The 17902-nt window shown below is 40.5% G+C and overlaps 1 protein-coding gene across 1 annotated transcript; it reads right to left on the bottom strand.

Moving 5' to 3' along the window:
- Positions 1 to 701: 701 nt before the first annotated feature.
- Positions 702 to 12964, bottom strand: LOC128659237 (oocyte zinc finger protein XlCOF6-like). Its single transcript, XM_053712915.1, has 2 exons — positions 12848 to 12964; positions 702 to 3165 (listed from the first exon to the last, which is right to left on the bottom strand). Exons 1-2 carry the CDS (start codon positions 12864 to 12866, stop codon positions 902 to 904), a joined length of 2283 nt encoding a protein of 760 aa, XP_053568890.1. The 5' UTR covers positions 12867 to 12964; the 3' UTR covers positions 702 to 901.
- Between the last annotated feature and the right edge of the window lie 4938 nt (positions 12965 to 17902).

The raw sequence follows: 17902 nt of genomic DNA, 5'->3' as shown, positions 1-17902 counted from the left end.
GCTGTGCAAGTTTTTAATAAATGTTTTAACTTTTGACCACTCACTGTTCATTTAATCTACCCAGCTGCCACTAGGATAGCGTACCACATTGTGCTCTGGTGGGTTATGTGCAAACTAGTGGAATCGGCTTTTGAGTTGTAGAGTCACACCCTCTTCCTCTTGTGGATTTAACCTTCAGTGAGAGTTTAGCTGTGTGAGTTAGAACAGAGTTACTTTCCAGTTCAAGGACATTGCTACTAGCTCTGGCAAGGAGCCAGCCGAAAGGCTCTGAGATCCCGGCACACTTGACTAGCACATTAGTGCTTTACCACAAGTGAGTGCAATAATACCTGACCCTAATCTAAATTTGAATTGGACATATTACACTATGAGGCGCCTCTTCTTTTGTTTCTTACTATAGGAGACTGCACATAAATTATTAAAGGCTGATTTTCTTGTTTATATAATTTTCTAGCACTCTATTCATATAAAGACCCCTTTATTATATAAATGTAATATTTTTCTCCCCTATGTAAATAAAACATACAACTTTTAACACTGGCATATTAATAAATAACACTCGGGGTGCTTTGGTGTTGAATGTTTGTGTAAACTGGTCAGTATGAGCACATATTTGTATATTACTGTGTGGTGTTTGGATTCTATCACATTGATATGAGAGAAAGTGAGGTGCACATATATAGAGGAACAAAGGACAGCACTTCCAATCTGGAGCTTTTATAACTGGGAGTTAGTAAGTATTATTTACAATGCCATTCTTTTTTGACTATGCTATTTAGAGAGTTTATCATCTTTATGATAACTTTTAAAAGGTTTCCACACAGTGCATATAAAGTTTATTTTGTGAGTAAATATTTTGTGTTTTGTGATACCTGACTGGCACGGTATACCTTTTTCTACTTTATAAACATGTGAAAGGTTTTTCTCCTGTGTGACTCCTTTCATGCTTTTTCAGTTCAACCTTTTGTGTAAAACTTTTTCCACACTCTGCACATGTGAAAGGCTTTTCTCCTGTGTGAATCCTTTTATGAGTATTCAGATGACTTATTTGTGTAAAACTTTTTCCACACTCTGTACATGTGAAAGGCCTTTCTCCTGTGTGACTTCTTTCATGAGTTTTCAGAAGACTTATTCGTGCAAAACTTTTTCCACACTCTGTACATGTGAAAGGATTTCCCCCTGTGTGACTCTTTTCATGAGTTTTCAGATTATTTATTTGTGTAAAACTTTTTCCACACTCTGTACATGTGAAAGGCTTTTCTCCTGTGTGAATCATTTCATGAGTTTTCAGATGACTTATTCGTGCAAAACTTTTTCCACACTCTGTACATGTGAAAGGATTTTCCCCTGTGTGACTCTTTTCATGAGTTTTCAGACTATTTATTTGTGTAAAACTTTTTCCACACTCTGTACATTTGAAAGGATTTTCTCCTGTGTGAATCCTTTCATGAGTATTCAGATGACTTATTTGTGTAAAACTTTTTCCACACTCTGTACATGTGAAAGGCTTTTCTCCTGTGTGACTCCTTTCATGAGTTTTCAGACTATTTATTAGTCTAAAACATTTTCCACACTCTATACATGTGAAAGGCTTTTCCCCTGTGTGACTCCTTTCATGAGTTTTCAGACCATTTATTTGTGTAAAACGTTTTCCACACTCTATACATGTGAAAGGTTTTTCCCCTGTGTGAATCCTTTCATGAGTTTTCAGACTATGTATTTGTGTAAAACGTTTTCCACACTCTGTACATGTGAAAGGCTTTTCTCCTGTGTGAATCCTTTCATGAGTTTTCAGACTATGTATTTGTGTAAAACTTTTTCCACACTCTATACATGTGAAAGGCTTTTCTCCTGTGTGAATCCTTTTATGAGTATTCAAATGACTTATTTGTGTAAAACTTTTTCCACACTCTGTACATGTGAAAGGCCTTTCTCCTGTGTGACTTCTTTCATGAGTTTTCAGAAGACTTATTCGTGCAAAACCTTTTCCACACTCTGTACATGTGAAAGGATTTCCCCCTGTGTGACTCTTTTCATGAGTTTTCAGACTCTTTATTTGTGTAAAACTTTTTCCACACTCTGTACATGTGAAAGGCTTTGCTCCTGTGTGAATCATTTCATGAGTATTCAGATGACTTATTTGTGCAAAACTTTTTCCACACTCTGTACATGTGAAAGGCTTTTCTCCTGTGTGACTTCTTTCATGAGTATTCAGATGACTTATTTGTGTAAAACTTTTCCCACACTCTGTACATGTGAAAGGCTTTTCTCCTGTGTGAATCCTTTCATGAGTTTTCAGACTATTTATTAGTGTAAAACATTTTCCACACTTTGTACATGTGAAAGGCTTTTCTCCGGTGTGACTTCTTTCATGAGTTTTCAGACTACTCCTATGTGGAAAACTTTTTCTACACACTGTACATGTGAAAGGCTTTGCCCCTGTGTGACTCCTTTCATGAGATTTTATATTACTCTTGTGTGTACATATTTTTTCACACTCTGTATATGTGAGAGGTTTTTGTCCTGTGTGAATTATTTCATGAGATTTCAGCTCAGACTTAAATCTAAAATGTTTCCCACACTCAGTACATATGAATGGTTTCTCCCCTTCGTGGGTCCTTTCATGAGGTATAAGGCTTGTCCTTAGTATGAAACATTTGCCACACTCTTTACATGTGAAAGGTTTTTGTTCTGTGTGGGAATTTTTATGAGATATGAGGTTTCCCTTGGAAGTAAAACATCCCCCACATTCTGTACATGTGTGAGGTTTCACAACTGTGTGATGTTGAAGGAGATGCAAATTACATGTGAAGCTTTCCTCACATTCTGTACATTTGAATGGTTTCCTATTTGTATGAATCATTTGGCTAGACTTAAGAAGTGTCCCTTCTTTTAAATGTTTTGAAAACCCAGTAAATGTGTGTGGTTTATCCTCTGGGATAATCATTTCACTAGATAAGGCATAAATGTTGTCCTCTTGTTTGATGATTAAATTACTCTCTGTACATAAAGACTGCTGTCCAGTTCCTGCCAATTCAACAAATATCTGATGTGAGTTCCCCAATGTTGGTGAATAGTCATTGGTGTCTAAGTCTTTTGGCATTTTTGTTATCATTCTGATGCTTCCTGTTGTGAAGGATGGATATGAACTATTCAAGTGTTTGTCTACATAAAAAGAAAAGGAATAAAGAAAGTAAAAGTTTATTCTTTATAATGGAATTCATCTTTTTCAAAAATCATATTTATTTACACTCCATAAAATGTCTTCTGTTTTGTGTTAATTTTTAAATTGATTAACCTGTAAATCAAAAATTCAAACAACAGAAGACAAATAATGCTAATATTTCTTCATCATAAAAAAATAAAACACGGGTTACTGATTAAAACAGGTTATAGGTCCCCATTAAAAAATATGCGTGTGGATAATTTTCTTAGCCAGGGAGCAAGTACACCTGTATTCTCATCAAGAGAGGTGGCATCCACCATTCACCATTCTCATTTAACATTGCACAAGCACATGCACATACAGCCCTGCCTTGCTCATACTAAACAAATTGGGTGAAAATATGATGGCTTAATCATCACAGACTAATAATTAGTATGAGATATTTTGAAAGGCTAAGGAGCAGTGATCTTAGGATGCTTCTTAGCTTGCTGTTATAGTTGTTCTATTTATATAATCAGCCAAATAAAATATTACTTTTAATAAAACTCACTGTTAAATTGTTCCCAATGATCCATTTTACCTGCTGGAGTGTATTAAATTGTTCACAAGTAGCTCCTTTACTGCCATTTTGGCCTTTGAAATAGCTGATTTAGCTTGTGGTTTCCCAACCTACTGAAAGTTTTGATACTGGAGTCTCAGCTATTGAATAGCTTATGTAAACACAACCAGTAGAAGAAATTACACTGCCAGTGGGGTGCAGGATAGTTAAGTAATACAATTATAATTTTCCATTATTCTCTCTATGTATTGAGCTTTAGTTTTCCAGACAAAACATAAATTAAGCTTACCTGATAATTTCATTTTCTTCCATGGGAAAGAGTCTACAGCCACATTCATTACTTGTGGCAAATAAGAACCTGGCCACCAGGAGGAGGCAAAGACACCCCAGCAAAAGGCCCAAATACTCCTCTTACTTCCCTCATCCCCCAGTCATTCTGCCGAGGAACAAGGAACAATGGAAGAAATATCAGGGTTAAAAGGTGCCAGAAAACTATACACAGAATGCCTAAAAAAAAACCGAATGGGGGGCTGTGGACTCTTTCCCACAGAAGAAAATGAAATTATCAGGTAAGCATAATTTATGTTTTTCTTCCTAATAGGAAAGCGTCCCCAGCCGCATTCAATACTTGTGGGAAAACTATACCCAATCCAAAGAGGACACTGAATGCCAAAACATGAGAGTTAGAGGCGGCCCAATCTGAGGGCACCAGACCTGAACCGCAATCCCATAAATAAAAATTCCTGCTTTGTCCAAAAACAGGGAACAAATATAATGTAAGAAAAAAGGCCCCAAGGACACTAAATTAACAGACAGCCCCAAGGCCTGGCTAGAGAGCAGATGCAACCAAGCCAACAGAACTCGAAAGACACCATCTCTCAGAGCAGATCCCAGCCGCACAACCCCTAACCAACTAGGGGACCCTGAATGATAACTCCCAGAGGGAAGAAAGCAAGGCAGAAGAGAAAAGAACCAGAACCAGGTCTTCCAGAAGACAATAGGTCAGCTCACGAGGCTCACAAAAGCCCAACCAGATGGCAAAAAAAAAAAAAAAAAACGCCCTAGCGCAAACAGTGAAAGCAAGGCCAAAGAGGAAACCCCTGTGCCCAGCTACCCAGCAGGAGGGAACCAAGGTGTCCGCCCCAGACCACAAAAGGGACCAAGGGTGCCAGAAAAGATGGACCAGCAAGACAAACAAGCCCCTAGGCGAACATCCCCCCAACAGAGAGATTACCCAGAGGAATCCAAACCCCACAGAGGGCCCCGAGAGCACTTCAACAGGGACCCCATGTAGCCGGAAGAAGCTAGAGGGCGCTGAAAAAGGTCAAAAGATGACCAGAACCATGTCAGCACTAGCTGCCGGATCTCCATGAAAACCGGATCACGAAAAAACAGTGGCACAAACTGTTCCAAGAGACCCAAGAAGGACCTTCAGAACAGACCTAAGATACCCTAGAAGGCTAAACCACCCAAAGGGCAGCAAAAAGCCCCAAACCGCACATAGCGGAGAAGGCCCCGCCCCCCTAGAATGGTAGCACGAGAGTGACGCGGCGGAACTCCACCAACCTGGTCATCGGAATGCAGACTGATATGGACTAACCCAATCTCTCCTGCCATCTGGACCCAAAAGTCCGCGATGTAGATGTATAGCGTAGTTTGTGAAAACAAACAAAGAAAAAAGAAAAGAACAAGTGAACACTCAAGGTCCCGCCGGACCAGCCAGGCGCAACATGTGTCAGCACCACTGACAAACTGACAAGATGCACAGTAAACTCTGGACCAACGAGTCCGTAAACAACCTCCATGGAAGTAACTAGATAAATAAATCCAAGAAATTCCCAAAGGAAAACAGATAATCAAATTAAATATATCCTAACCAGATGAAAAGAAATATAAGGCAACCCATAGGTATCCGCCCAGAAAGAAACAGGCCTCCATAGGACCCGCCAAATAAAACCCAGAACTTTCAAGACAAAAATCTGGGAAAGATCACGATAGACCGACAGGAGATTACATCATCCCCACTAGTTTAGTTAGAAGTACCATCGAGGACTGAGAATTCCCCTGCTGATAAAGGAGAGGATCCCCCAACAACTCGAAAGATGACTTAGTAGGGCACGCAGCCGTGCAATCCTATAACAAAAGGCACAACATGGGAAACTGTATAGGCCCACCCAAGGTCTAGTTACCCAGGATAATCGGTCAAGAACACAACCACGAATAAACTTCTGAGTCATGCAGGCGAACAATCGCCATCAATATATTAAAAACGGAAATGTACTGCAATCTCCAGGGGGGGGGGGGAAATCCACTCTGTCCGGAGGGAAAATTAACATTAGGGTTACCCGCAAATGTAGTATAAGGGTGCGGTTGGGAAGTCGCCGCTTGAAGGACAGAGCCCCCAGAGGCTGATAGCTCAGCAGGCCAATGGTTCCCGAGCCTGAGGAACCAGGCGCTCTAAGAAGGCACAAGAGACATGACCGGATGACTTGCATCAACCGGACCGAAGTACATTCCTCACAAGAAAAAGAATCAGAAATTACATTAGTCTCAGCATCAGAATCCTCCATGGCTGAAAAGACTATCAAAAAGAAAAAAGGACTATATAAAAACACAATTTATGTAAGAATTTACCTGATAAATTCATTTCTTTCATATTGGCAAGAGTCCATGAGCTAGTGACGTATGGGATATACAATCCTACCAGGAGGGGCAAAGTTTCCCAAACCTCAAAATGGCTATAAATACACCCTTCACCACACCCACAATTCAACAAAAGTAATTTGGAAATAATTGGGCTTTATACAAAAAATCATAACCACCATATAAAGGGTGGGCCTCATGGACTCTAGCCAATATGAAAGAAATTAATTTATTAGGTAAGTTCTTACATAAATTGTGTTTTCTTTCATGTAATTGGCAAGAGTTCATGAGCTAGCGATGTATGGTTTAGCAATACCCAAGATGTGGAACTCCACAGAAGAGCCACTAGAGAGGGAGGGATAAAATAACAGCAATTTTCAGCTGAAAAAAAATTAATCCACAACCCAAAACATAAGTTTATTCTCATAATGAAAAAAGAAATAAGCTTAAACATAAGCAGAGTAATCAAACTGAAACAGCTGCCTGAAGAACTTTTCTACCAAAAACTGCTTCCGAGGAAGCAAATACATCAAAACGGTAGAATTTAGTAAATGTATGCAAAGAAGACCAAGTGGCAAATCTGATCAACTGAAGCTTCATTCTTAAAAGCCCATAAAGTGGAGACTGATCTACTAGAATGAGCTGTAATTCTCTGTGGCGGGGCCGGACCCGACTCTAAATAAGCCTGATGATTCAAAATCTTTAACCAAGATGCCAAGGAAATGGCAGAAGCTTTCTGACCTTTCCTAGGACCAGAAAAAATAACTTATAGACTAGAAGTCTTCCTGAAATCTTTAGTAGCTTCAACATAATATTTCAAAGCTCTTACAACATCCAAAGAATGCAAGGACCTTTCCAAAGAATTCTTAGGATTATGACACAAAGAAGGGACAACAATTTCTCTATTAATGTTGCTAGAATGCACAACCTTAGGTACAAATTTAAATGAAGTCCGCAAAACTGCCTTATCCTGATGAAAAATTAGAAAAAGGAGATTCACAAGAAAGAGCAGATAATTCTGAAACTCTGCTAGCAGAAGAGATGACCAAAAGGAACAATACTTTCCAAGAAAGTAGTTTAATGTCCAAAGAATGCATAGGCTGAAACGAAGGAGCCTGTAAAGTCTTCAAAACCAAATTAAGACTCCAAGGAGGAGAAATTGATTAATGACAGGCTTGATACAGACCAAAGTCTGTACAAAGCAGTGAATATCAGGAAGCTTAGCAATCTTTCTGTGAAATAGAACAGAAAGAGCAGAGATTTATCCCTTCAAGGAACTTGCAGACAAACCCTTATCTAAACCATCCTGAAGAAACTGAAAAATTCTAGGAATTCTAAAAGAATGCCAGGAAAATTTATGAGAACACCATGAAATATAAGTCTTCCAAACTTGATAATAAATCTTCCTAGAAACAGATTTACGAGCCTGTAACATAGTAATAAACTCTGAGTGAGAGAAACCTCTATGACTAAGCACTAGGCATTAAATTCCCATACCTTCAAATTCAATGAATTGAGATCCTGATTACCGACCTTGAGACAGAAGGTCTGGCCTTAATGGAAGTGGCCAAGGTTGGCAATTGGACATCCGAACAAGATCCGCATACCAAAACCTGTGAGGCCATGCTGGAGCTACCAGCAACACAAACTATTGTTCCAGGATCCATGGACCTGGATAGGTACCTGGGAGGTTTCTTGTTTAGATGGGAAGCCATCAGATCTATTTCTGGAAGACCCCATATCTGAACAATCTGAGAAAACACATCTGGATGGAGCGAACACGGCTGAGATAATCCGCTTCCCAATTGTCTAAACCTGGGATATGAACCGCAGAAATTAGACAGGAGCTGGATTCTGCCCAAGCAAGTATCCGAGATACTTCTTTCATAGCTTGGGGACTGTGAGTCCCACCCTGATGATTGACATATGCCACAGTTGTGATATTGTCTGTCTGAAAGCAAATGAACGGTTCTCTCTTCAACAGAGGCCAAACCTGAAGAGCCCGGAGAATAGCATGGAGTTCTAACATATTGATTGGTAACCTCGCCTCATGAGATTTCCAAACCTCTTGTGCTGTCAGAGATCCCCAGACAGCTCCCCAACCTGAAAGACTTGCATCTGTTTTGATCACAGTCCAGGTTGGACGAACAAGAGAGGCCCTTTGAACTATACGATGGTGATCTAACCACCAAGTCAGAGAGAGTTGAACATTGGGATATCTTTGTATAATCCCTGCACCATTGGTTCAACAAAGCTGGAGAAGTCTCATATGAAAACGAGCACAGGGGATCGCATCCGATGCTGCAGTCATGAGACTTAAAACTTCCATGCACATAGCCACTAAAGGGAAATATTGAGACTGAAGGTTCCGACAAGCTGAAACCAATTTTAACCGTCTCTTGTCTGTTAGAGACAGAGTCATAGACACTGAATCTATCTGGAAATCTAAAAAGGTGACCCTTGTCTGAGGAATCAAAGAACTTTTTGGTAAATTGATACTCCAAGCATGTCTTTGAAGAAACAACACTAGCTGATTCGTGTGAGATTCTGCAGAATGTAAAGACTGAGCTAGTACCAAAATATCATCCAAATAAGGAAACACCCCAATACCCTGTTCTCTGATTACAAAAGAACAAAAGGCAGAATAGTCCTTATAGTCACCATTTTGAAAGTTGGCACTCTTACATAACAATTCAAAATTTTCAGATTCAGAACTGACCTGAATGAATTTTCTTTCTTTGGAACAATGAATAGATTTGAATAAAATCCCAGACCCCGTTCCTGAAACAGAACTAGTATGATTACCCCTGAAGCTCCAGATCTGAAACACACTTCAGAAAAGCCTGGGCCTTTACTGGATTTACTGGAATGCGTGAGAGAAAAAATCTTTTCACAGGAGGTCTTATTCTAAATCCTATTTGGTATCCTTGAGAGACAATACTCTGAATCCATTGATTTTGGACAGAAACTGCCCAAATGCCTTGGAAGAATCTTAATCTGCCCCCTAACAGCTGAGCTGGAATGAGGGCAGCACCTTCATGCAGACTTGGGGGCTGACTTATTTTGTCGAAAGGAACGAAAATGGTTAGATGCTTTAGATTTACCCTTAGGTCTTTTACCCTGAGGCAAAAAAAAACTCCCTCCCCCCCATTGACAGTTGAAATAATTGAATCCAACTGAGAACCAAATAACTTATTACCTTGGAAAGAAAGAGAAAGTAATCTAGACCTAGATATCATGTCAGCATTCCAATATTTGAGCCACAAAGCCCTTCTAGCTAAAATAGCTAAAGACATAGATTTAACATCAATTTCGAAGATATCAAAAATGGCATCACAGATAAAATGATTAGCATGTTGAAGCAAGCGAACAATTCTAGACTAATCAGGATCCATTTCCTGTTGCGCTAAACTTTCCAACCAAAAAGTTGATGCAGCTGGAACATCAGCCATAGAAATGGCAGGCCTAAGAAGATAGCCAGAATATAAATAAGCTTTTCTTAGATAAGATTCAAGTTTCCTATCTATAGGGTCTTTAAAAGAAGTACTATCTTCCATAGGAATAGTAGTATGTTTAGTAAGAGTAGAAATAGCCCCATCAACTTTGGGGATCTTTTCCCAAAACTCCAATCTAACTGCTGGCAAAGTATACAATTTTTTAAACCTTGAAGAATGAATAAAAGAAGTACCCGGCCTATTCCATTCCTTAAAAATCATATCAGAAATAGCATCAGGAACTGGAAAAACCTCTGGAGTAACCACAGGAGGTTTATAAACAGAATTTAAATGTTTACTAGTTTTAATATCAAGAGGACTAGTTTCCTCAATATCCAAAGTAATCAATACCTCTTAACAAAGAACGAATATACTCCATTTTAAATAAATAAGTAGATTTGTCAATGTCAATATCTGAGGAAGGATCTTATGAATCAGATAGACCCTCATCAGAGGAGGATAATTCAGTATGTTATCGGTCATTAACAATTTCATCAACTTTATGAGAAGTTTTAAAAACCTTTTATGTTTATTAAAAGGCGGGATGGCAGACAGAGCCTTCTGAATCGCATCAGCAATAAAATATTTTATATTCACAGGTATATCATGTACATTAGATGTTGAAGGATCACAGGCATTGTACTAGTACTGATGGACACATTCTCTGCATGTAAAAGTTTATCATGACAACTATTATATACCACAGCTGGGGATATAATCTCCTCAATCTTACAACAAATGCACTTAGCTTTAGTAGAACTGTCATCAGGCAGCAGGTTTCTAACAGTGGTTTCTGAGACAGGATCAGATTGAGACATCTTGCAAATGTAATAGAAAAAACAACATATAAAGCAAAATTATCAATTTCCTTATATGGCAGTTTCAGGAATGGGAAAAAAATGCAAACAGCATAGCCCTCTGACATAGAAAAGGGCAATATAGAAAAGGGCAAGAGGCATAAAGGAAAGGGGTTTTAAATAATGAAATTATTTGGCACCAAGTATGATGCACAACGTAAACTGAAAAAGTTTTTGGCGCTAACAAAATCCGTAAATTACTCGCGTCATTGAAAACGTAAACTTGTGCAAGGAACTCGGCGTCAACTAAGACACCGAAATGATGAATTTGCATCATCGGACGTACCTTTGCGCCAAAAAAATTATTGCGCCAAGAATGACGCAATAAACTTTGGCATTTTGCGCCCTCGCGAGCCTAATTTTGCCCGCAAATTTTAAAATGAAAAAGCAGTCAATTTGAAAAAAAAAAAAGACTAAACCCCAGGTAAGAAACATTTTCCTAAATATGTTTTTCTTTTTTCCCAAATATGAAACTGTTAGTCTGCAAAAGGAAATATACATAAATCTGACTCATGGCAAATATAAGTACAATACATAACATATATTGAGATTTTTATATTAATACATAAAGTGCCAAACCATAGCTGAGAGTGTCTTAAGTAATGAAAACATACTTACCAAAAGACACCCATCCACATATAGCAGATAGCCAAACCAGTACTGAAACGGTTATCAGTAGAGGTAATGGAATATGAGACTATATCATCGGTCTGAAATGGGAGGTAGGAGATGAATCTCTATGACCGATAACAGAGAACCTATGAAATAGATCTCCCGTGAGGAAAACCATTGCATTCAATAGTTGATACTCCCTTCACATTCCTCTGACATTCACTGTACTCTGAGAGGAATCGGGCTTCAAAATGCTGAGAAGCGCATATCAACCTAGAAATCTTAGCACAAGCTTACTTCACCACCTCCATAGGAGGCAAAGTTTGTAAAACTGAATTGTGGGTGTGGTGAAGGGTGTATTTAAAGGCATTTTGAGGTTTGGGAAACTTTGCCCCTCCTGGTAGGATTGTATATCCCATACGTCACTAGCTCATGGACTCTTGCCAATTACATGGAAGAAAAACTAACAGCACCTGATACCCACAATGGCTGGGGCATTTACCACTTCCATTGACAAGACCCCAGTGAAGTAGACTTTCTTCATTGCCACACGGTCAGGAATGCAGAAGTGTAAAAACCAAGCATAATGACGCCCAGGCACAAGTTGAACCGTAAAGTCCAAAAAAGCGTGCCCTAAAAGGCGGCAACAAGGCCCCACTGAAAATCTTAAAGCAATTCTTTAACTTTGAAACTCTAGATGTCTCAGCCCCAGATCCAATACCCACTACACAAGGCAGGTTGAATCACATAAGAAACATGATTAAAGAAACCCCCCATTCACAAAATCCCCCCATAGGAGGGGCTTTTGTCCCAGGAGGTTGACACTTCCCTGTTAACCTCCTGGGACGAAAGGCAAATAATGACTGGGGGATGAGGGAAGTGGGAGGAGTATTTGGGCCTTTGGCTGGGGTGTCTTTGCCTCCTCCTGGTGGCCAGGTTCTTATTTCCCTCAAGTAATGAATGTGGCTGTAGACTCTTTCCCATTAGGAAGAAAATATAAGATAAGGAGGCAAGTGTGTGTACACAAAGTGATAACATAATGAGATCTGATATTACCTCCAAGCACAACCCATTGTTATAGGCTGTGGTTTAAAAGCACTAAACCAGCTACTTCATATACACAAATAAACCTGAAAATGCAATTTCTCATACATTTTATATAGAGCAGCTGGTATAACAAGTCCTTGAAAATACATTAACATAAGAACTATTTTACAGTGTACTGTCCCTTTAAATTAAGCACACAAATCAGTGGCGGTTCTGGGTGGGGAACACTCACTAGTGGAGTTGTGGGTATTCCACACATGGGAACAAGGTAGGTTAAAGTGTAGTTATAGGAGTTCCATGCGCTGGGCCAGGGCAGGAGAAGGTAGAGTTGCAGGTGTTCTGAGAGCAGGTGTTGACACAAATGTTCTTAAAAGATGCAGATTTAAATATAATCATTTATATTTGTTTAATGAGTGATCTATTCTATTTTCCAAGTAACTAAAGTCAGCATAATATCTATTTTACTCACCTAACACATATGAGTTCATGCTGATAACAGGCTCCAATGTCTGTGCTCAGGAAGAAGGTTCCCTTATTCACTCCAGTTACATCAATACCTGATATCTCTCAGTGCTCTGGCCATGTCTGTAAAAAGTATATTAAATGGTTTAGTCAGATAATAATAAATAATGGTTCTGATTAACTGTACGAATGTTCTAATTAAACGCACACATAACAGTTCATGTAATACAGATCAGCTGTTTAGGTTATTACATATGTGCTATTAATTCAGCACAAGCTTTTACTACAGTTAACTCTGTGGTTGTTACAGTTGCCCCTTAAATATTAATATTTCCAGAAATTTACAATATAAGCTCAGAAGTAGACAATCTATTTGTGTCATGATCCGGTGTACATGTTCTCAGGACCCAGACCCTCGGGGCAGTGGTAGGGATTTGGAGACACCGACCCCTGACCCGGGGAAGAGTATCCTGGACGTGGATAGATGATATTCTGTGATTCATAGTTGCAAGAAGTTATTGTAGAATTCATGGAGAGTGTAACATATGCATACAATATATTCTGGCTTCACTATGACTATAGTTAGTTAATAGGAGTAGCTGCAGGATTCAATGAGTGGAAAATATAGCAATGTTCAGGCTTTAGAGTAAACTGGTAGAAGATTGACTCATAGATGCAGACTAAGGTTTGTTGCAGGTTCACAGTACATAATATTATATAGAGCTGTATGTCAGTAATAAGCAGAGCAGCACAGGTGATAGTCAAGTTGCAAGTTTAAGGCATCAATTATTGTTTGTGCATATATTGGAGAATCACATGAAAGCTTTTAACTGAACACATAGATGCAGAGTTCTGAATATGTTAACATATTTGCAGTTGGTTATTTCAGCTATGACAACTTGTAGCAGATAAATAGTTATAAAGTTCTGAGTAAGAGGCTGTGGTTGTAATTAGAGAGTGACGATAACCAAAAGCATACTTGTGATTTATAATAAAGTTCAGAGTTTGTAAAGTAGCAGTGTCCAGGAAACAGAATGGAATTATTTGGATAATTGCGATTTGATGATTTTAAGCATAGGTAATAGGAAAGGCTGTAGCTTGCATAAGTTGGTAGAATTCATACAGGAAACAGTCACAGACCTCTGTTGTTCAGGATCACAACTTCAAAGTTAATGCAATGCACATTAGGCCTGAGAAGACTTAAAAAGAGTCTGAGGGAATCAGGTGCATCAATGATTAATCAGGCAGGCAAGCTGAATGTAAATAATGCCCAAAACAGCATGAGTGTCAGAATCAGGAAAGGCAGTCTTAAAGGGATAGTGACATTAGGCTGAGATATGTTACAGAACCCCCTCCTTAAAGGCGACCTCCGGGTGCTGAATGCAATCCAAAAGGAGAGAGAACAAAAATGATATGAAGAGCCGGTAGTAGGTGTATGGAGGTAGTGAGTCCAATCGGAAATCAAGAAAACAGAATTTATGCTTACCTGATAAATTACTTTCTCCAACATTGGTGTGTCCGGTCCACGGCGTCATCCTTACTTGTGGGAATATCTCTTCCCCAACAGGAAATGGCAAAGAGTCCCAGCAAAGCTGGCCATATAGTCCCTCCTAGGCTCCGCCCACCCCAGTCATTCGACCTACGGACAGGAGGAAAAATATAGGAGAAACCATATGGTACCGTGGTGACTGTAGTTAGAGAAAATAATTCATCAGACCTGATTAAAAAACCAGGGCGGGCCGTGGACCGGACACACCGTTGGAGAAAGTAATTTATCAGGTAAGCATAAATTCTGTTTTCTCCAACATTGGTGTGTCCGGTCCACGGCGTCATCCTTACTTGTGGGAACCAATACCAAAGCTTTAGGACACGGATGAAGGGAGGGAGCAAATCAGGTTACCTAAACGGAAGGCACCACGGCTTGCAAAACCTTTCTCCCAAAAATAGCCTCCGAAGAAGCAAAAGTATCAAATTTGTAAAATTTGGCAAAAGTGTGCAGTGAAGACCAAGTCGCTGCCTTACATATCTGATCAACAGAAGCCTCGTTCTTGAAGGCCCATGTGGAAGCCACAGCCCTAGTGGAGTGAGCTGTGATTCTTTCAGGAGGCTGCCGTCCGGCAGTCTCGTAAGCCAATCGGATGATGCTTTTAAGCCAAAAGGAAAGAGAGGTAGAAGTCGCTTTTTGACCTCTCCTTTTACCAGAATAGACGACAAACAGAGAAGATGTTTGTCTGAAATCTTTTGTAGCTTCTAAATAGAATTTTAGAGCACGGACTACGTCCAAATTGTGTAACAAACGTTCCTTCTTTGAAACTGGATTCGGACACAAAGAAGGTACAACTATCTCCTGGTTAATATTTTTGTTAGAAACAACCTTTGGAAGGAAACCAGGCTTAGTACGCAAAACCACCTTATCTGCATGGAACACCAGATAGGGCGGAGAACACTGCAGAGCAGATAACTCCGAAACTCTTCTAGCAGAAGAAATAGCAACCAAAAACAAAACTTTCCAAGATAACAACTTAATAGCTATGGAATGTAAAGGTTCAAACGGAACCCCTTGAAGAACTGAAAGAACTAGATTTAAACTCCAGGGAGGAGTCAAAGGTCTGTAAACAGGCTTGATCCTAACCAGAGCCTGAACAAATGCTTGAACATCTGGCATAGCTGCCAGTCGTTTGTGTAGTAAGACAGATAAAGCAGAAATCTGTCCCTTTAGAGAACTCGCAGATAATCCTTTATCCAAACCTTCTTGTAGAAAGGAAAGAATCTTAGGAATTTTTACCTTATTCCAAGGGAATCCCTTGGATTCACACCAGCAGATATATCTTTTCCATATCTTATGGTAAATCTTTCTAGTTACCGGTTTTCTGGCCTGAACCAGAGTATCAATCACCGAATCTGAAAACCCACGCTTTGATAGAATCAAGCGTTCAATCTCCAAGCCGTCAGCTGGAGGGAGACCAGATTTGGATGTTCGAATGGACCCTGAACAAGAAGGTCCTGTCTCAAAGGTAGCTTCCATGGTGGAACCGATGACATATTCACCAGGTCTGCATACCAAGTCCTGCGTGGCCACGCAGGAGCTATCAAGATCACAGAGACCCTCTCCTGTTTGATCCTGGCTACCAGCCTGGGAATGAGAGGAAACGGTGGGAACACATAAGCTAGGTTGAAGGTCCAAGGCGCTACTAGTGCATCCACTAGAGTCGCCTTGGGATCCCTGGATCTGGACCCGTAGCAAGGAACCTTGAAGTTCTGACGAGACGCCATCAGATCCATGTCTGGAATGCCCCATAATTGAGTCAACTGGGCAAAAATCTCCGGGTGGAGTTCCCACTCCCCCGGATGGAATGTCTGACGACTCAGATAATCCGCTTCCCAGTTTTCCACACCTGGGATGTGGATCGCAGATAGATGACAGGAGTGATTCTCCGCCCATTGTATTATTTTGGTTACTTCTTTCATCGCCAGGGAACTCCTTGTTCCCCCCTGATGATTGATATACGCAACAGTCGTCATGTTGTCTGATTGGAATCTTATGATTCTGGCCTTTGCAAGCTGAGGCCAAGCCCTGAGAGCACTGAATATCGCTCTTAGTTCCAGAATGTTTATCGGGAGAAGAGACTCTTCCCGAGACCACAGTCCCTGAGCTTTCAGGGATTCCCAGACCGCACCCCAGCCCACTAGACTGGCGTCGGTTGTGACAATGACCCACTCTGGTCTGCGGAAGCTCATTCCCTGGGATAGGTGGTCCAGGGATATCCACCAACGGAGTGAATCTCTGGTCTTCTGATCTACTTGAATCACTGGAGACAAATCTGTATAGTCCCCATTCCACTGTTTCAGCATGCACAGTTGTAATGGTCTTAGATGAATTTGCGCAAAAGGAACTATGTCCATTGCTGCAACCATCAACCCTACTACTTCCATGCACTGAGCTATGGAAGGACGTGGAACAGAATGAAGAACTTGACAAGCGCTTAGAAGTTTTGACTTTCTGACATCTGTCAGAAAGATCCTCATTTCCAAGGAATCTATTATTGTTCCCAGGAAGGGAACTCTTGTTGACGGAGACAGAGAACTTTTTTCTATGTTCACCTTCCATCCGTGAGATCTGAGAAAGGCCAGAACGATGTCTGTATGAGCCTTTGCTTTTGAAAGGGACGACGCTTGTATTAGAATGTCGTCCAAGTATGGTACTACTGCAATGCCCCTCGGTCTTAGAACCGCTAGAAGGGACCCGAGTACCTTTGTGAAAATCCTTGGAGCAGTGGCTAATCCGAATGGGAGGGCCACAAACTCGTAATGTTTGTCCAGAAAGGCGAACCTTAGGAACTGATGATGTTCTTTGTGGATAGGAATATGTAGGTACGCATCCTTTAGATCCACGGTAGTCATAAATTGACCTTCCTGGATAGTGGGTAGAATCGTTCGAATGGTTTCCATTTTGAACGATGGTACCCTGAGAAATTTGTTTAGGATCTTTAAATCCAGAATTGGTCTGAAGGTTCCCTCTTTTTTTGGGAACTACGAACAGATTTGAGTAAAATCCCATTCCTTGTTCCTTCATTGGAACTGGGTGTATCACTCCCATCTTTAGCAGGTCTTCTACACAATGTAAGAACGCCTGTCTCTTTATTTGGTTTGAGGATAAGTGAGACATGTGGAACCTTCCCCTTGGGGGTAGTTCCTTGAATTCCAGAAGATAACCCTAAGAAACTATTTCTAGCGTCCAGGGATCCTGAACATCTCTTGCCCAAGCCGGAGCAAAGAGAGAGAGTCTGCCCCCCACTAGATCCGGTCCCGGATCGGGGGCTACTCCTTCATGCTGTTTTGTTAGCGGTAGCAGGCTTCTTGGTCTGCTTAACCTTGTTCCAGCCTTGCATCGGTTTTCAGGCTGGTTTGGACTGTGAGGCATTACCCTCTTGCTTAGAGGATGCAGAATTAGAGGCCGGTCCATTCCTGAAATTACGAAAGGAATGAAAATTAGACTTATTCTTGGCCTTGAAAGGCCTATCTTGTGGGAGGGCGTGGCCCTTTCCCCCAGTGATGTCTGAGA

Source organism: Bombina bombina, chromosome 5, assembly GCF_027579735.1.
Source record: "Bombina bombina isolate aBomBom1 chromosome 5, aBomBom1.pri, whole genome shotgun sequence".
Lineage (NCBI taxonomy): Eukaryota > Metazoa > Chordata > Amphibia > Anura > Bombinatoridae > Bombina > Bombina bombina.
The sequence above is the reverse complement of the archived record's forward strand: the minus strand, read 5'-3'. Positions and strand labels throughout refer to the sequence as shown.